At 39.5% G+C, this 21,237-nt stretch overlaps 1 protein-coding gene across 1 annotated transcript in view; it reads right to left on the reverse strand.

The window, feature by feature from the left end:
- Positions 1-21,237, reverse strand: part of PDE10A (phosphodiesterase 10A) — a 226,168-nt gene that overhangs the window by 159,195 nt on the left and 45,736 nt on the right. The window contains exon 3 of the mRNA XM_077761207.1: positions 16,331-16,459. Coding sequence (XP_077617333.1) covers positions 16,331-16,459 — 129 coding nt within the window. The remainder of the gene's footprint in view (positions 1-16,330; positions 16,460-21,237) is intronic.

A 21,237-nucleotide genomic window follows, 5' to 3' on the forward strand; every position in this document is an offset into this window, starting at 1 on the left:
TCCCTCTCTCTCTCCTCCTCCACCAATTCATGCTTTTTTCTCTCTCTCACAATAAATAAATAAACTTAATATTTTTTTTTAAAAGAGTACAGCCTGTTGGATAAAAACACTGTGTTCATATCCCAAATCTGATGCTTAACAGCTCTATTTAATTTACTTCATCTTTAAAATGGAATGATAATATCCTTCTCCTAACATTTTGCTAAGGATTACCTGAATTAATATAAGCAAAGCACTTAGAATAGTGGTTGACAAATAGGTACTATGTATTTGCTATTATATTGTGAAATTTCAATCTTTTATAGAAATTTATAAGTCTACTAAGAGCTTTGCTTTTTTTTTTAAAACTATTTGAGTAAGTTAATAAAGTTTTTAAATCTTAGGCACATCTCCTCTACCTGCTCTTTCCTGTTAACTTCTTAGATTGTTTTCTTAATAGCAAAAAAATAATTTAAAAAATTTTCTTTTTATGAAAAGCATGGGGAGTTTCTGCAATCTAATGGGCTTTGCTACATTGACTCATTATCTTTTCTATAAATGTTTACTAGTCAGGAATTAATTCCATTTCATGATGCTTTAATGTTATTAGTAATCCCCAGTTTTACTGAAATTCTGCATGTCCATATATAACTTACGTGTGTCCCTTCATTCAATAAGTTATTTAGAGCAAGAATCCTACATTAACAGGATACTGTTCTAGGCAATGGATTTGCAGTTCTTAAATTTAGAAAAAAGTAATTTAAATATATGCTGCATGTAACATTTTTAAACGTGTATGGGGAAAGTATAATAAGCCTTTTTAATGTGAAAACAATATTATAAAAAAAAAACTAGGGACGCCTGAATGGCTCAGTCAGTTAAATGTCCAACTTCAGCTCAGGTCATGATCTCGTGGTTAGTGAGTTCAAGCCCTACATTGGGCTCTGCACTGACAGCTCAGAGCCTGGAGCCTGCTTTGGATTCTGTGTCTCCCTCTCCTTCTCTGCCTCTCCCCTGCTCTCACTCTCACTCTCTCCCTCTCTCTCTCTCAAAAATAAACATTAAAATTAAAAAAATATACTTTGCATCAAAAATCACTTCTAAGTTCCTCTTTAGAGCATCACACACAAAAAAGAACTAAAGTTGCAAATCTTAGAAATCACCAGTATTTAACATATTCCATCTTATGTATTAGAATTTCATATAAAGAGTTGCTAATCTGACTTAGTCTAGAACTTAATGTCTCGTGCTTCCACTGACATTTAAAAGAATATTTTAACTTTTTAAATGTTTATTTATCTCTGAGAGGGAGAGAGATCGAGTGTGAGCACTGGAGGGGCAGACAGAGAGGGAGACACAGAATCTGAAGCAGGTTCCAGAGGCTCCGAGCTGTCAGCACAGAGCCCCACATGGGGCTCGAACCCATAAGCCACGAGATCATGACCTGAGCTGAAGTTGGATGCTTAACCAACTGAGGCTCCCAGGCGCCCCTAAAAGAATATTTTAAGGCTGTGAATGAGAAGTATTATTAAGTCTATCTCAAATAATTCTCATGTATATGTAATTATGAAAATATGGTTGTTTATAAATGTTTTAGATAAAATCTTTAAGTGAAAAACATCATATATATTCCAAAATAAGGAGTTCGTACCATGACTGACCTAAGGAGACTTGATTTTTAAAACCCTTAGCCTGAGAGCAACATCTCAAACATCCCTAGAATTAATGGCTCCTTATTGATTGCAAGCCTTTGGTGTTTACAATTAGTCAAAGACAAAGCATTCCTTTCGTCCTCTTCATCACTTCCTGTTCCACTATTTCGGAAATGTGAGAACTGCCCTTCTGTGGCTGTGTGTGCACAGTGCTCTGTGCTTCAGGAGTCATTCTTGACAATGGTTCAGGACTTCCACAGATTGGCGGGGCGAGCGCCTTCGCTCCTCCGGAATCCTGCTCACGCCACGTGCCCTTTCCTCCAAATACATTCAGCGTTTCTCCATTCAGGTTTTAACTTGTGCCCAAAGCAAAAGGCACGTTCACTTACTCCACGTGAAAGCGTAAAAGTTGTACAGGTTGAATAAAAAGTTTACAGCAGAGCTTTATTCCTTGATGTTTCACAAACAGACATATACTGGTTTTGCTGCAACTTCAAAAGATTGAGCAACTGAGTGAAAAGATCTAGAAGTAAGTTGCTGATACTGACGTGACAAGGGCGTGGGTGCATTCTGGGGTGGTGACAACTAGCCGGAGATTGAAACTTCACCCCACTGATTTTTTTCATACTGAACTAGACGCTATAGATGGTGAAAAGCCATTCAAAATACATCTGATCAAATCTCCTTCAATCCTTTCACATAACTTCAAGTTGCTCTTAAGATAAACCCCAAATACAACCTCGAAGATCTCTGCTCCCGTCTGCGTCCACCTCCTCTGTGATGCTGCACAGAGCTTCCCCCCGCCTGCTGCCCTGTGTAGTGCTCCCAACTCGTGCTCCCTCCTTCCCACGAGCAAACCCATCCTGTAGACCTCAGCTCACACTCCACTGTCCCACCGAACCCGGTCCTAGCTGCAGTATAGGAAGATCTCATCACATTAACTCATTATGTACCAACCTCCCTTTTGATCACTTTTCCCCTAATTTTTTCCAGTTTTATTGAAATATAATTGACATACCATGCACTGTATAAGTTAGGGCGTACAGCATAATTATTTGACTTAATAGTTCAGGAAATGATTATGGCAATATGTTCAGTTAACATCCATCATCCATATGGATACCAAAAATGTATTTTTCCTTGTGATGAGAACTTCTGGGATCTATTGTCTCAACAACTTTCCTCTGTATCATACCTCAATGTTTGCTACGGTCGTCACGTTGGTCCCTACGTCCTTAGTATGTATTTGTAACTGGACACTTGTGCCTTTTGACCCCCTTGCTCCAATTCCCCCTCAAACCACCCCAAACTCCAGTAACCACAAATCTGATCCCTTTGGGTTTTTGTTTATTATTCCACATAAAAGTAAGATCATACAGTGTTTATCTATTACTGTCTGTCTTATTTCACTGAGCATGATGTCCTCAGGGTTGATCCATGTAGCTCCCAGTGGCAGGATTTCTTCCCTCTTCATGGCTGAATAATACTCCATTGTGCACATACATATACCACAACTTTTTCACCCTTCCATCTGCTGATGGGCACTTGGATTGTATCCATCTCTTGGCTATTGTAGATAAGCCTGCAGTGAACATACGGGCACAGAATGCTCTTTAACACAGTGTGCTTGCTTCCTTAGGATGTATTCTGAGCAGTGGAACTGCTAGTTCGTAGGGTAGTTCTATTGTTAATTTTTTAGGAATCTTCAAGACTGTTTTCCACAGTGGCTGTACCCATTTACATTCCACCAACAATGCATGGTTCCCTTTTCTTTCTGTCCTCACCAGCATTTGTTGTCTCTTCTTTTAAAATTTTACTAAAGTTTTTATTTCTAGGATAGTGAACTCGCAGTATTATATTAGTTTCAGGTGTACAATGCAGTGAGTCAACAATTCTGTACATTACTCAGGGCTCGTCCTGAGTGTGCTCTTTAATCCCCATCACTAGTTCACCCATCCCTCCCCCCAGCTCCCCACTGGTAGCCAGCAGTTCATTCTCTAGAGTTGGTTTCTCTTTTCTTCCCTTTGTTTCTTAAATTCCACATATGAGTGACAGCACATGGGATCTGTCTTTTACTAAATGAGTTACTTCACTTAGCATTACACTCTCTATGTCCATCCTTGCAAATGGCAAGATTTCATCCTTTTTTATGGCTGAATAAAATTCCATTGTATACACACCACTTCTTTATCCATTCATCTATCACTGGACATTTGGTTTGCTTCCATAGTTGACTATTTTTCTGTATTCTCTGGGTAAATACCCAGTAGTGTGATTACCGGGTTGTACAGGTCTATTTTTAATTGTTTGAGGAAGCTCCACAGTGTTTCCCACAAGGGCTGTACCAGTTTGCACTCCCAACACTAGTGCAAGAAGACTCCTATTTCTCCACATCCTTGCCAACCCTTGCTGTTTCTTGTGCTGTGGATTTTAGCCATTGTGACAGGTGCGAGGTAACATCTTATTGTAGTTTTTTTATTTGTATTTCCCTGATGATGAGAGACATTGAGCATCTTTTCATGTATCTGTTGGCCATCTGGATGTCTTCTTTAGAAAAATGTCTGTTCATGTCTTCTGCCTATTTTTAATTGATTATTTGTTTTGAGGGTGTAGAGTTGTTTGAGTTTGTTACATATTTTGGATATAAACCCCTTATTGGATATGTCATTTACAAATATCTTCTCCCATTCAAACAGGCTGCCTTTTAGTTTTGCTGATTGTTTCCTTTGCTGTGCAGAAGTTTTATTTTGATGTAATGCCAATAGTTCATTTTTGCTCTCATTTCCCTTGCCTCACGAGACCTATCTAAAAAAATGTTGCTACAGCCAATGTCAGATCTTACTGCCTGTGGTCTCACATTTACCCCTTTAATCCATTGTGAGTTTATTCTTTGTGTGCAGCATAAGAAAGTGGTCCAGCTTCTTTCTTTTGCATGTAGCTCTCCAGTTTTCCCAACACCATTTGTTGAAGAGACTGTTTCCCATTGGATATTCTTTCCTACCGTATCAAAGATTAATTGACTGTATAGTTGTGGGTTCATTTCGGGGCTCTATTCTGTTCTATGGATCTATAGGTCTATTTTTGTGCCAGCACCATACTGTTTAGATCACTACAGTTTTGTAATATAGTTTGAAGTCTGGAATTGTTACCCCTCCAGCTCTGCTTTCTTTTTCAAGACTAATATGGCAATTTGGGGTTTTCTGTGGTTCCATATAAATTTTAGGATTTTTTTTTTTTAGTCCTAGTTTTGTGTAAAATGCTGTAAGTATTTTGATAGGGATGGCATTAAATGTGTAGATGGCTCTGGGTGGCATAGACATTTTAACAATACTTGTTCTTCCAATCCATGAACTTGGAATGTCTTTCCATTTCTTTGTGTCATCATCAATTTCTCTCATCCGTGTTTTATCAGAGTATAGGTCTCTCACCTCTTTGGTTAGGTTTATTCCTAGGTGTCTTATGATTTTTAGTACAATTGTAACTAGGACGCGTCTTAATCTCTCTTTCTGCTGCTTCATCATTTGTGTCGAAACGCAACAGATTTCTGCACACTGCTTCTGTACCCTGCACCTTTACCGAGTTCCTTTATCCATTCCAGGAGATTTTCAGTGGAGTCCTTCATGTAATCAGTAAATAGGAAATGTTTTACTTCTTCCTTACTAATCTGGATGCCTTATATTCCTTTTTCTTCTCTGACTGCTGTGGCTAGGACTCCCAGTGCTATGTCGGATAAAAGTGGTGAGAGTGGACATCTTTGTCTTGGCCCTGACCTTACGGGAAATAGTTTTTCACCACTGAGTATGATGTTAGCTATGAGTTTATATATGACCTTTATTATTTTGAGGGATGTTCCCTCTAAATCTACTTTGTTGAGGGCTTTTGTCACAAATGGATGTTGTACTTTGTCAAATGTTTTTTTTTTTTCTGCACCTACTGAGATGTTCACGTTTTGTTTTGTTTTTTTTGGTCCATTCTCTGTAGGATAATGATTGATTTGCAAATATTGCATCACCCTTGCATCCCACTCGATGGTAATGAATGATTGTTTATGTGTTGTTGGATTTGGTTTGCTAATATTTTGTTGAGGATTTTTGCATTTGTGCTCATCAGAGATATTGGCCTTTAGTTCATTTTTGTCATGTCTCTATCTGGCTTTGGTATCAGAGTAATGTAGGCCTTGTAAAATGAATTTGGAAATTTTCCCTCCTCTTCCATTTTTTCGGAATAGTTTTAGAATAACAAGTATTAACTCTTCTTTAAATGTCTGGTAAAATTTACCATTTGGCCCTGAACTTTTCTTTGTTGGGAGATTTTTGATTTGAGATTAAATTTCATTGCTAAAAACTGGTCTGCTCAAATTTTTTATTTAAATGTTTGTTTTATTTAGAGAGAGACAGACAGAGAGAGGGCAGGAGAGAGGCAGGCAGTGAGGGAGAGAGAGAATCCCAAGCAGAGGCTTTCACAAACCATGACCTGAGCTGGAATCGAAAGTCAGATGCATAACTGACTGAGCCACCCAGTCATCCCAGTCTGTTTCTATTTCTTCCTGGTTTAATTTTGCAAAATTATATGTTTCTACAAACTTATCCATTTCTTCTATGTTTTCCAATTTGTTGGCCTGTATGTTTTTAAAATAACATTCTCTTATAATCCTTTTTATTTCTGTGGAATCAGTTATTTTTCCTCTTTCATTTCTGAGTTTGTTTTTTGAGTCCTCTCTCTCTTTTCTTTGATAAATCTGGGTAAAGATTTATCAATCTTGTTGATCTTTTCAAAGAACCAGCTCCTGATTTCATTGATCCATTCCACTGGGATTTTTTGTGTTGTTTGTATTGTTTTAGTTTTGTTTATTTCTGCTCTAATCTCTGTTATTCCCTTCCTCCTTCTACTGCTTTGGAGGTTTGTTTGTTCTTCTTCTAGCTCCTTCAGGTGTGAGGTTAGGTTGATTATCTGATACTTTTTTTGCTTCTTGAGGTAGGTCTGTACTGCTATAAACTTCCCTATTAGAACCACTTTTGTTGCATCCCAAAGATTTTGAACCAATCTCTTATCTTTTTTGATGCTAGCCCTTCTAGCAAGAGCTGACCACCTTACTGTTGTTTGGATTTTCACTTCCCTAACTGGTGATGTTGACTATCTTTTCATGCACCTGTGGGCCAGTCCTATATGTTCTTTGGAAAAATGTCTGTTTGTGTCCTTTGCCCAGATTTAATTGGATTATTTGTTTTATGTTTTGGGTGTTGTTTTGTTTTTTTATTTTGCTTGTTTTGCTATTGAGTTACATGAGTTCCTTATATATTCTGGATATTAACCCCTTATCACATAGATGGTTTTACCATCTCATACATTGTCTTTTCTCTGTGGATTTTTCCTTTTGATGCAAAAGCTTTTTAGTTTGATGTAGTCCCACTTATTTATGTTTGCTTTCGTTGCCATCCTTTAGGTGTCCTATCCGAATATTGTTGTCAAGACCCATGTCAAGGAGCTTTTTTCCTATGTTTTCTTCAAGAAGTTTTACGGTTTTAGGTCTTACATTTAAATCTTTGACCATTTTGAGTTAATTGCTGTGAATGGTGTAAGACAGAGGTCGAGTTTCATTCCTTCCTAAGTGAATGTCCAATTTTCCCAGCACCATTTAACAAAGAGACTGTCTTTTCTGCATTGAGTAAAACTGACTCCATTGTCAAATATTAGTTGACCTTATGTTTATTTATTTCTGGGCTTTTTCTGTTCCATTGGCATATTTGTATGTTTGTCTTTTTTTTTTTTTTTCAAATGCCAGTATCATACGGTTTTGCTTAATAAATCGTGAAATCAGAGAATGTAATTCCTCCTGATTCATTCTTCTTTCTCAGGATTGCTTTGGCTCTTCAGTCCTTTGTAGTTCCATATAAATTTGAGGTTTGTTTCTACTGCTTCCGTGAAAACATGCCATTGGAGTATTGATTGATGGGAGTTGCACTGAATCTATAGATGGCTTTTGGCAGCATTGACATTTTAACAATATTAATTTTTCCAACGTATAAATGCAGGACGCCTCTCCATTTACTTATGCCTTCTTCAATTTCTTTCACCAATGCCTTGTAGTTTTCAAACCAGAGCTTTCACCTCCTTGAGCAAATGTATTGCTAAGTGTTTTATTATTTTTGACACTACTATAAAAGACATTACTGTCTTTCTTTTTTAATTTGTTGTATATAGAAACAGTACTGATTTTTGTCTATTAATTTTGTCCTGTAACTTTACTGAATTCATTGATAAGATACAACTATTTTTTGGTGGAGGTCTTCAGGATCTTCCATACATAAATTTATGTCATCTGCAAATAGAGACATTTTACTTCTTCCTTCCTTTTTCTTGCTGGACTCCTCAGGCTGGGACTTCTAGTACCATATTAGAAGTGGAAAGAGTGGACAACCTTGTCTTGTTCCTGATCTTAGAGAAAAAGCTTTCAACCTTAGCATGTTATATAACTTACTTAGGGTGGAGGAAATAGGTGAAGTGGCCAAAAGTTACAAACTTCAGATTATAAAACAAGTACTGAGGGTGTAATGTACAACATGATGACTGTAGTTAACACTGTTGATGGTATACTTGCAAGTCACTAAAAGAAAAATCATAAACTTTTAATTTTTTGCCCCCTTTGGAAACGGTAAGTTCCATTACAAATGAATTCATGTCCAATGCTTAGCAAATGCTAAATACATAGTAGATAATCGGTAAATTTTAGTAAAATGAATGACTTTTAAACCAAAAGTAAGAACCCTGGGACAGAAATTGAGCTGTGTATTTTTCCAGTCCCCATTTCAGCCATCAATTTCCTAACAATCTTAATGACCAGTGATAACATACTAATGAAGAAAGAAGTAAAATGCAGAAAAAAGCCAATAAGGGACTGGCAAAAATAGATGGTTTGTTCTCACTTGCAGTGGAAAACTAACCAGACAAGCAGAGGATAACTGGTTTAAACTGAATTAGAATTACTGAAACCTGGGGAAAAAACCTTCCTTATGAGAAACACTCCAGAAGTTCCTTTTAATGTTTACTTTATTTCTTTTTTATTAAAAAAGCGACATATATAAGAATATAAACTTACCTATAAATCCCCCAAATCCAGAAACAACCACAATGAGACATATTTAACTACCTCTTCAGCTACACGATTATATATGTGATTATCTATCGCTTTGTAAAAAATGGCAATATATCCTGTTCTGCAACTCACCTTATTTCAGTGAAGCCATCAGATAAAACATTTCCAAAATTTAGGGGGTATTTTTCCACTTTTCCTATTACACTCAATACAGAATATGAATAACCAGTTAAAACGAGAGTAGAAAAGACAAAAAAAAATTTTAACACTACCTTCTCCCACTCTTAAAATATGAAAAGTATTTTCAAGATGTGAAATCTGTAGAACTATTCTGCAGTATACCAAAACTGCCAGCACAACAAAACAAACAAAAAAATCTGAAAACTGAGAAAAAGGTAAGGGCGCAGGGGTGATTGAGCATACTCATCTTAACCAAACTGCTATTTACACTGACCCGTTGTGTTAGCTCCTGGCTTTCAACCAGTCTACTGCCTTCTATCATATTGCTTCTACCCAGAATCTCCTGTGCCAACCTTCCACCCGAGGCTGTCCCAGAGGTAAGCCACAGCAAGCCCCACAGCTCAGCCACTGAATCTGCCGCCCTCCCCCAGCCAACACCAGCGCCATATTTGTTCCTGCGCAGGCCCTCCATGCCCAGGACAGTGGTTCTCAAATGTTAACTTGCACTACAATTACCTGAGAGGGCTTATCAAAACACAGATTTTAGACCCCACTGGAGGGGTTTCTGATTCAGGGGGTCTTGAGTCAGAGGAGGCCTATAATATTTCTAACTGGTTCCCAAGTGAGGTCCACGATGGTGTGGGAATCACACTGGAGAACCAGTGGCCTAGATGAACAACCAATTTCTACAAAGAGCCTCCTCTGTCTTCCTACCCTTCCTGCCCTCCGTTCTCCCAGCACCATGCTGGACACCCACGCCACACCGCGCAGCACTGACTACACAGCATGGGTTGCTGTGCTCTCACAGTTTTTTCTTTCCACACCGGAAGTGTATGTCCCTCAAGGACAGTAAACACAAGAAATATGGCTCCCGTGACTCACAAGGACCCCAGGACACAGCAAACAGACGTATCTGCTTAATACACAGGCCCTGTTGGACTAGCCAGAAGCAGATGACATGAATCTTAAAATCTCAAGCAAATATATTTCTACTAAAAATTTGTTTGCTAGACATTAGGCTAGATGTTTTCAAATATACATGCCAACAAATCATGAGATAATCTTATTCTTTGATTATGGGTTTATTATCTGTCTGCTTCCGTCAGAATAGTGACCTTCTAGAGAGCAAGTTTATAGTCCTTCTTCTCTAATTATATTCCCATAGTAGGTACTCAAAATTTTAGTTATTTGTTTGTTTGAAAGAAAGAGAGTGCAAGCAGGAGAGAGGGGAAGAGGGAAAGGAAGACACAGAATCCCAAGCAGGCTCCACGCAACATCATGACCTGAGCTGATATCAAGAGGCAGACACTTAATCAACTGAGCCACCAGGAGCCCCTCAAGAAATACTTGTCAACTGGCATACTGAATTCCTAGCTACAGAAATGAGTAGTATCTGGTCACGTTCCAGCTACAACTTCGCCACTCAATTGGATGCTTGTAGACATTATTACTGAATCTTTAATCAAATAATCTAAATCATCGTTAAACCTTTAGGAAGCGTTTAAAAAGTAGATTTTAAAAATGAGAAATGATTTCACTACACATCTCTCACAAGTTTTCATTTTAGTTTTTAAAATCCATGTTAAGTAAACCATAAATTTAAATGCTAAAATAAAGTATTAAATAGATGCAATGATTTTAATTAAACATCCATTTCTATTACACAGACCATCAGAAAATACAAATTTTATGAAAAGAAACACCAATGAAAGAAAACAAAGTAGTCTCAAAAATCCACTAGCTCATAACATTTTCATTCATCAAAATCACTTATAAACAAAATAGTTAATTAGGAAATGCAGTAACGATGTTGAATGTACAAATAATGGCTACCACTGCTAGGGACTTCACAGGTATTACAAAATCTGCTTCAGAAATTAATCTAGCTTATAACAAAGCTACTAAAATTATTCGGATTAGTTTCATAATCACTAATGTTATTTGTGATGATCTGAATTAATATTGAAAATGATCAAAATCCCAATCAACTTGATTAGGTTGCTACATAGACCAAACACTCTCAAAAAGAATAAATTAAAGATACACCCTTGCAGTAATACGAACAATTAACAGAATTAATGGAATACATCAAGTAACTCTTTGCAAATGAACTGTATCCCCCTTCTAGTAACTAGATTGTGAACTTATGATTATTTATAATGCAAATCAAGGCATTCAACACATTTTGTTTCCACTCCAAAAAAAAAGAGACACAAAATTTCTATGTGAAAATGTAATTTACATAACTGACACAAAGTCAGTTTCTTTTCAAGGAAAAGAAAGTGCCCAAAATGATGTTCCAAGTAAACCATTTCTATGATGTGGTGGGTTTTTCCTTATTCATGATATGTACTAATAATTAACACATAATTTATCAGTGTCCTGGTTACTAAAACCTTCTAACAGTGCACGCTTTGGCAAGCTAATTCATGCCCAATTAACTGAATATCCCACTACATTATAAATACTCGCACAGAAACCATCTGTTATATGCTAAGCAGGACAAATGCTATTTAATCTGCATTTCAGGCTGCATAGAGTAGGTTTAGGGCACATGATTTAAATCTCACTAATTCTAGGTATGAAACATTTAGTAGTTTTATTTGAATGAAAATTGTCCCATCCTGGGGCGCCTGGGTGGCTTAGTCGGTTAAGCGTCCGACTTTCGCTTAGGTCATGATCTCGCGGTTCGCGGGTTCGAGCCCCGCGTCGGGCTCTGTGCTGACTGCCAGCTCGGAGCCTGGAGCCTATTTCAGAGTCTGTGTCTCCCTCTCTCTCTGACCCTCCCCTGCTCATGCTGTCTCTCTCTCTCCTAGAAATAAATAAAAATATATTTAAAAAAAAAAAAGAAAAGAAAATTGTCCCATCCTGAGAATCATGGAGAGGGGGAAAATATGTACTAACTACATTCTTTGAGTATAAAGAGAAACCATTCATGTATTTGTTGAAAATATGTAAGGCAGCTGACAGCACCAATGTTAATTACTGGACATTTATAGGTACACCAATAGTGATATGGTCTGCTATTTAATATTTTAGACATATAAACATAGTAATAGTAGAAATTCTTAGACATATTAGATGACACTGCTGCTTATAATTCTTAAATGACTTGGGTCCGATCAATCACCCTCTTGAATACCAAACAGCTTACCTTTAGAAGATGAATATCACAGTTATGCTTTGTGGATTTTAAACAAAGTCCATGTATTTTAAATATTATTCTAATATCAGGAGATGCCAAATATAATCACACTGACTTTCAATGTTCTCCCTCCTCATGCACCCCCATCTGATGCCACCGACACTGTCAACTAATAGTTTTTTACAGTGGCGCCTGGGTGGCTCAGTCGGTTGAGCGTCCGACTTCAGCTCAGGTCATGATCTCATGGTTCGTGGGTTCGAGCCCCGTGTCAGGCTCTGTGCTGACAGCTAGCTCAGAGCCTGGAGACTTCAATTTCTGTGTCTCCCTCTCTCTCTGACCCTCCCCTGCTTACGCTGTCTCTATCTCTCTCTCAAAAACAAATTTAAAAAAATTAAAAAATAAAAAAACTTTTTTACATTAGAAGCCAAAAGGGGACATTGCTGACAGTGCAGGTAATTCGCGATTCTTCCTGAGCATAAGTGAAACACTGAAATGGCATTAGGGATGTAGAACTGTGTTCTATCTTAGAATGTTCCCACCAGAAATGCAAAGGATTGGATCTTCATCATATCCTAACGTTGATGTGTTAATTTGATATTTATACCTTGATACTTGTGTAGATGTTCAATAGCTTAGTAATCTGCGTCTTGATGAGTACCAGCGGGGCCTGTCAAATTTACCTTACATAAAAATTAACATAAAATATGAAATGTAGTAAAATAATTCAATTCATGACCTCGGTAACTTTTTTTCTTCCTGAAGTTTTTCCCAAATGTTAGTATGGCTGTGAGTGGGTACAGTCCCCAATATCTTCAGGGAATATTTATCTATTCTCTAAATGAGAACCTAAAGTTATAAAAGGAATAAACGCTACCTCCAATTCCCAACATCACTTGAAAATCAACTGCTTGGAATTTGGGGTCAGAGGTCCCAAAATTCACCTTCAAAAGGCAATTTGCCTCACAACTACGGATAGAACTTTGTGCATTTAAAATGCAAACGTTATAAAAGCAATTAGATTAAACTGAGAACAGTAATAGTAAAGACCGACTTTGGAAATGCCAATCTGTGAAGACACGTGGGGGTCACCTTTCCCAAGTCCCCTTCCCTGCCGACACAAAGCAGAGTGCTTCACTGTGGTGCGGGCCCCTCCGCAGCCCACTCTGGCTCAGAGCCTCCACGCCTGAGCTCTGCTCAGCCTCAGTCCCGCGAACTGGAACGAGACAGAAACTTACTCCTCTCTTCTGTCTGACTGTGAACTCCCCAGAAACTTCATCATCTAGCACAACAGCGCGTCACCATAGTTTGCTGACTACGCAAAAAGACAACGTACGGGGAGGGACAAATATACGTTATACAATCCCTTCCCTCAAGAAGTTTCTAAATGAGTAAGGGAGACAACAAGGGCGTAAAAGTGGCTCTGGTATGTGGCGCAATCCTGACAGAGGTTCCCTTGGAGGTTGACGAACAACCGACCTCGTTGACTTAGTCATTCACTCACAATGTTCAGAGAGCCCCTCCCCGAGGCATGGGGTGCTGCTGACAAGGGATACAAACATAACTATAAATCCCATGGCCAGAGCCCTCCAGCGACTCAGTTACTGTCCCTGGATCCCTGAGAACCAGCTGCTAGGCCTCTGGCGACCTGTCATCTGTCACCCTCCTTTGGGGCACCCTCAGAACCCACCCAGTGAACGTGGCCACGTGCCCCTCACTCACTGTCGGCAGATGTGAAAGGTCAACACACGTGAAACCCCCTGGAAATCACACCTGCTCTGGTCACACAGCCCTGATGCATCGTGAGCTCTGCCACAGCGTGACTGAAATTGGCCACACGTCCTCTCTCTCTTCGGCATTAAGCCTCTGAGCACTGAACGAGTAGTGCTCAATAAAACACTACGTGAAGGAGGAGACACGAGCGTTTTGGACAGTGTGATGTCACCAAGGAAAACACCTGCCAGCAGCATGAATGCTGGACGTTTTAAGAGCAAACACCCTTCTGTAATGTAAATAATCACCCTGTTATTCATTCATTTGCTGAAATCTGAATTTTCGTAGATGATCTTTCCCTAAATGGAGTACCTTTACGTGGTTTCCCTATAGTGCAGAGCACTTCCACACGAGGCCACCTTGTCCGTGGATGAAAATAAATATTTACTGAGTACTTGTCGTGCATAAAGCACGGTTTTCCTTAGTTCATTTTCTCTTACTAAACCGACACAAAGTGATACAATCTGGATAGGCCTGTCTCTCTCCCATTTTCAACAATATTCTCCCAGAACTTCTGTCTGTCACACTTTCTGTCCCTGGGTCTGACGTGGAAACGGAAACACTCCCCAAAAACCCTCTCCACAAAAATGTCCTTTCTCAAAGCATTTTCAGTGAAGCCATTTGGAAGGAGAAGGCCTCACTGAGAACACAGAATTTCAAAAAACAGTAAGGGAGCGATGGAGAACAGACACATGGTTCGGCCACTACATTAACGTAGAATCACACAAGGGGACAAAGTGTGTCCACGGAAACTGGGTGGGGCTTTCTTCAAGCCACTCCCACAAGATGAGCCTACACCTCCGTTTACAAGGTCTGCAAAGGCTGTGTCCCGAGATACCTTCTCGGGATAAAGTCCCTGGAGGAAGGGGTGGAAGGGGCCCAGCAGACCACAGCGGACAATTAAAGTTTCCTTTGCAGTGTTTGCACTGTAAGCGGGGTGCAGCCTGTCTGCAGGGGCCCCACCGCCAGAGGGAAGCCCCAACCTCATCCAGCTTCTTTTTCTTCTTGATCCCAGGCCTCATCAGGGTCACCAGCAAGATCACCTCCACTTCAGGTACAAGTGAGCATTGCTTCAGCTACACCTGCTATTCCTAATAAGCCTTTACCTCGAGTGTGTGTGTTCAACAGTTTAAAGTATTATTTGATTAACTAACATAGAAAACAGATTTGAAACACAAGGAATGGCATATTCAGATATTTATAAAAATCTATGAGATGTTTAACAATATCATGGTAATGCTAAGACACGATGCAAAATTTTTCATTCTCTAAAACCTATACTCAATTTCCCATCTCACAAACATCACTTACTCTTGCACTATGTTATTATCCATCATTATATAGCAAGTTGATAAAATCCGCATCTTTATTTATATGATGTGCCTTAAGCACAACTCAGTCTTTCGAAGCATCAAACATCTCAGACTTTCCAAACGCCGGAGGTGTGTCATAGCTGAGATACGCCCTGTCAAGCTTTGTCCTCAGTGTTAAATGCTGTGGTTGTTTCGAAAAAAATGCTGTTTGTTTCTGCAATCTATTTCTATTTCTCTCTCCCTCTCAATCCACACACACACACACACACACACACACACACACGCACATACTCACATATGTGTAGTTTAAAATCTAATTTTTGTTTCAATGTCAAAAGCACTCTTTTGTAAAGGTTTCTCTTTATTATAGAAATTCCATAAGAAAATCATAGAAACTTTTAAAATTAGAGGAAAATCAGCCCAAGGAGCCTATCAGGGCCACAGTCATAACAGCATAACTTCTTAATAGCAATTATTTGTAAGCTTTACTCATGGCAGTTTGTTATACTAAATACATTTCCAGAAAAACAGCATATATTTGTTTTTTACATAAAAGTTCTTCATAGAGTTAAAATCATATGTCACATAAATTTCTACTGTAAGAAGAACATTCACAGAAACAAGAAGTCACATTTGGCCAAATATACATTCATTTAAAACTACACTACGATATTCAGACCCAGTGTATTAACACATATGCAATGTAAGGGGAAACTTATTTCACTTCACCTCCCTTTTGAGTCCACATCCCTTTTGTCATAACAGCATCTTAAGTTCATGAATGTGAACAAAATGTCTAATGCAAAGTCAAGAGTTCTCTTCCTACTGTGTACGTACAAAAATTATTTAATGATTTCTTTCTGCAAAAAGTAATATTTTTGAAATATAAAGCACATTTGTATAATCATTAATAATCACTAAATGAAATCAAGCCTAATGCTAACTTCTGCATTTTTCAGCATGTCCTATCCAAGTAAACTTTCACAAGTACTTTGCCAAGTTTTTGTAGCCAAGGATCTTAGTGTATTTACTTCCTCTCATTCTAACTTATTTTATCTTTTAAACAGAGTAAAACTTTGACAGAATTAAAATGCTAATTTTGTCTACTTTATATTTTCTAGCGTGTATTAAATACCCATATTTTTTTTCTCAATATAAACTAGAAAATAATCCCCATTGAATCCGAATGAGACCTTACCTTCTGATTTGTTGTTTTTCCTCTTCAGCCATTTTTCTACGGTCTCTGCACTAACACTTTCAGATACAAACTCATCTAATACCTGGGGGTGAAGGGAAAGATATGCCTTCACTTTTTCATCTGTCAGACCTGTAAAAGAATTAAAAAGAATAAAATTAACCTATATGACACCTTTGTAAGCATCGAAAATATAGAAAAATTACACATTATGCTAAGACTGATTTAAAATATAAAGAGTATAAAGATGTACACACATACAGTGAAATATTATTCATCCATGAAGAGGACTTAAGTCCTGTTACACGTTACAACTTGGGGGAAATCTCGAAAATAATACGGTAAATAAAAAAAACCCCAAACACAAGGATAAAGGATAAATATTCTATGATTCCACTTATATGGCCTACCTAGAATAGGCAAATTCATAGAGACAAAGTAGATTAGGAGTTACCAGGGGCTGAGGGAGGGAAGAATGGGAAATTATTACCTAATAGGTACAGAATTCCGTTTCCAGTGAAGGCAAAGTTTTAGAAGTAGACAGAGGTGAAGGTCACAGTACATACTGGGAGTATAATTAATGCCACTGAATTATATACTTTAAATGGTAAAAATGGCAAATTTAGGTTATGTCTATTTTGCCACTAATTAAAAAAAACGTTAAAAAAGACAAAAGTTAGTAACTTTAGCAACTTTAAAGTTTAAAGTTTAGTGGGGCGCCTGGGGGGCTCAGTCAGTTAAGCGTCTGCCTTCAGTTCAGGTCAGGTCATGATCTCAAGGTTGGTGAGTTTGAGCCCCACGTCAGGCTTGTGCTGACAGCTCAGGGCCTGGAGCCTGTTTCAGAGTCTGCGTCTCCCTCTCTCTCTGCCCCTCCCCCACTTGCGCTCTGTCTCTCTCAAAACAATAAACATTAAAAAAAAGTTTTAAGCTACAGACTATACACAATGTTACACAGCTGCTTTCCAAGAGCGTGTTTCAGTGTGTACTTGGGCCAGGGCTGTACCCCCATGCTGTGCAGGTAAGGCTCACCAAGTACTCACATCTTTCTGTAAAGAGTAACCATTGCTTTAATAATCAAGGTGAGCGAGACTCTAGGAGGGGAAGCGAACAGGAGAATATCATTTAGGTGCTAAAAACGTGTTTACTGCATAAATCCGTATCCTTCATTGTTTACGGCACAAAAGACTCCTTTTTCTCAGGGGCACGGAATCCAACAGTATTAACAGTAATCGGCTCAGGATAACAATTGTTCACTGCTATTCCAGGTATGTGGTCAGTGTCACTGAAATAATTTCGGTCTAATAACCACAACTTTTGAATATACGTAGGATTTTCAGACAAAGTGCTTCTATATATTTTCATGCTGAAAATACAAAACTGTATGTTGTGAGATTGGTGCTTCGGGTTGGTACGCCATTCATTAAACAACTCCAAATCACAAACAGGCTATCAGTAATTATCAACCTGTGATGGAAATTATCTTCTACTACTGTGTCCCCTCTGTGAATCAGTCAGTAATTACCATCCTTAGGGACAATCTGGTAAAAAAGGAAACAGAAAACTGCACTTTCTGTGGCAGAAAAGAAGAAAAGGAAGCATATCGTTATGACCCCTGGGAATAAGCTGCATGTTCCCTCCACCAGACCAGCCACGGAATTAACATGTGCTAATTATTTCTGCCGGGGACTGAAGTCACAAGCGCTACGATGCTTCAAAGAATGGTGGAATCGAGAAGGCAAATAATTTTTTCAATGAATTCACTACTACAACAGTCAATTTATACTACAGACAGACGGATAGCTACGGATACATAATTACACAGTTGTACTAGATAAAAGAAAACGAAGACTGAGTCTGATGGTGGGGCAAAAGAGCCCCAGCGATGTAAAATTCAATTTGAGAAGTTCTACAAGGCGCTGAAGATAAGAGACTCAATAAAGTAAGACAGAGCTCTCCTGACAGAGTAAATCACAGTCCCCAGGTACGAAAGGTGTAGACGTTGAAGTAAACTGACAGCTGACTTGACCTTGAAGACAGTGACAATGCAGACTGCTCACTCTCTTCAACAATGTCCCTCGGTCCTTCACAGCGGTTCATGTTTGACGCTTGATTCCTTCTTAAAACGTCAACACTTTTGTGACACACCCGTACTGTTCTTACCCCAACTTCCACCTGCTCCTTACTCTGCTTTCTCTTCAATAATCTATGATGATGACAGCAAAATCTGAATCAGGAACCGTAATGTCTCTTCCATCTCCAGTCCCTCGATATTCTTCCACCGTGACTCAAAACGAAGTGAGTCACCTCCGCCCCCTTCTTCCCAAAGGGGCTTCCACTCTCAGCTTTCCTCTTTCTGCAGCCAGTGCTCCCCTCCATCCCCGAGACACTGGCCGGAAATGTGGACTCACAACTGACTCCTCCTGGCCGTCTCAGCTCCCCTTAGTGCACCACCACACCAGCCCTGCTTGTCAGCGTACGCATCAGATTAAAGGACTCGTGTCAAAAATATACAAAGAACACTGACAACTCAACAAGAAAACAAACAACCCAATTAAAAGTGGGTCAAAGATTGAACAGACATTTCATCAGAAAAGATACAGATATGATAAGTAAGCATATGAAATGTTGCCCCTGTCATTAGCGAACTGAAGTTATAAACGAGATCCCACTATACACCTGTTAGAATGGCAAACATTTAAAAATGGACTGTCGAGTTTCACAAGCATATGGAGCCGTAAAATTTCTCACTCGCTCTGGTGAGAATGCAAAATGGCAATCACTTTGGAAGACTGGCATCTTCTTTTTTTTTTTTAAATTTTTTAATGTTTTATTTATTTCTGAGAGAGAGAGACACAGCGTGAACAGGGCAGGGGCAGAGAGAGAGGGAGACACAAAATCTGAAACAGGCTCCAGGCTCTGAGCTGTCAGCATAGAGCCCGGTGCGGGGCTCGAACCCACGAACCGTGAGATCATGACCTGAGCCGAAGTCGGACGCTTAACTGACTGAGCCACCCAGACGCCCCAAGACTGGCAGCTTCTGAAAAAGCTAAACATAACCTCAGTGTATGACCTAGCACCCACACTACTAAGTATTTACCCAGCTGACCTGGACACTGACATCCCCACAGAACCTGCCTGTGACTGCAGACAGCCGGTTCACAAGTCACCATCCCGAACTGAAGGCACCAAGACTGTCCCGCAACAGGCAGTGGACACACTTCTGTGAGGTATCCGCACAAATATCATTTAGCAAAAGAGAAACGTGCCACTGAGCCATGAAAAAATATGGATCAGGCTTCAATGCACAATGCTAAGTGCAAAAGGCTAGTACGAAAAGGCTGCGTGTTGTGTAATTGCAATTATACAACATTCTGGAAAAGGCAGGACAGAATAAAAAGACCCACGGCTGCCAGGTGCCCTGGGGGTGTGGGGGAGGGGAGAAAGACAGACTGGGTGAAGTGCGGGGCACCCTGAGGGCGATAAAACTCTCCCACATAATACTATGACGGCGAAGAAGTGACCTGATATATTTGTCAAAACTCAGAGATGTAGTAAAATTTTAAGAAAACGTTTAGAAAAGTCCGGCTCTCCCGGAATGGAAGGCAGCATACAGCCACAGAATCTTAATGCATTACAACTGTACGAAACCACCTCAACAAAGGAGGTGGGCGGGGAGGTGCTGACCTAAGTAACTTCAGAAATGAGTCGAGTCTGTAGGACTAAAAGCAAAAGAAACCCCACGGAATCAATGTACTCGAGCGGACAGAGTTGTCCCACAGAGGCAGAATTTAACATCCTCACACCACGACTCACGTATCCTGGAACTCAACAACTAAAGAAGTGGGTGGCGGAAATGAGGCTTCTCAGTGGTAGAGCAGGATGTAACAGATAAGCAAGAGGAGGAGTCTAGAATGATCTACAGGGTAACTAAGGGACGAGTTTGACACGTCAGTATGAACTCCCATTTAGCCTAATACAGATAGAGATGGTGACGCATTCAAATCCTGGTAGAGAAACTCTATATATACTCAGGTCAGTATACACACACCCATTTCCTTGTTAGGTCAGCTGAGAGAGCCTGGACGCAACAATACACTGGGACCACCAAGCACACGTAGCACCCGGATCTGCGTTTCTAACACCACTCCCCACTAAAAGGAACCACAGCTCCTTGGAGAAACGGCGGAGTCTACGGTAAGTACTCATAACACGTAAGATGAACTTGGAGCATCCTGTAGTAACATGAAGTAAGGAGGTGCTAAGTGTGTACACAGAAAAGACGACGGGACAGGTCAAGGATATGAAAGCCGATTGAAAGAGCTCCCAATTATTAAACCATGGAACCATCTGAGTAACACAATAAAGCCCTGGAGTAGAATCCAAAGAGTACAATAATACCCACTCTACAGTCTGAATGTTTGTGTCCCATCCTCCCAAACTCACAGGTTAAAATCCGAACTCCCAAAGGCGATGGCGTTCCCTGGGAAATGCTGAAGCCCTGATGGTGGAACCCTTATGAATGAGACTAGTGCTTTCTAGGAGGCTCCGGAGATCCCTAGACTCCGCCATGTGCAGATTCACCAAGTCAGTGACCTAAAAGAAGGCCCTCACCCAACCAAGCAGGTGCCTGACCTTAACTTCCAGACTCAGAACTGTGAGAAATAAATTTCTGTTGTTTATAAGCCACCCAGCGTGTGGTACTGTAGCAGCCTGAATGGACTAAGACAGTCCGAGGGTCCATACTGATATAAACAAATGACCAAATAAATAAACAGAGGGGAACAAATATCCCGTTCAGAAGAATTACAAAGAATTCCAAAATGTAGACATGCTGCCCTCTCCTGCAGAAGGCAGAGGATAACCCCCCAGTCCTTGATTCTTATTTTGTATAAATAACTCAAACTAAATTT

This window comes from Crocuta crocuta, unplaced genomic scaffold (assembly GCF_008692635.1).
Source record: "Crocuta crocuta isolate KB4526 unplaced genomic scaffold, BGI_CrCroc_1.0 scaffold455, whole genome shotgun sequence".
In the NCBI taxonomy this organism is placed as follows: domain Eukaryota; kingdom Metazoa; phylum Chordata; class Mammalia; order Carnivora; family Hyaenidae; genus Crocuta; species Crocuta crocuta.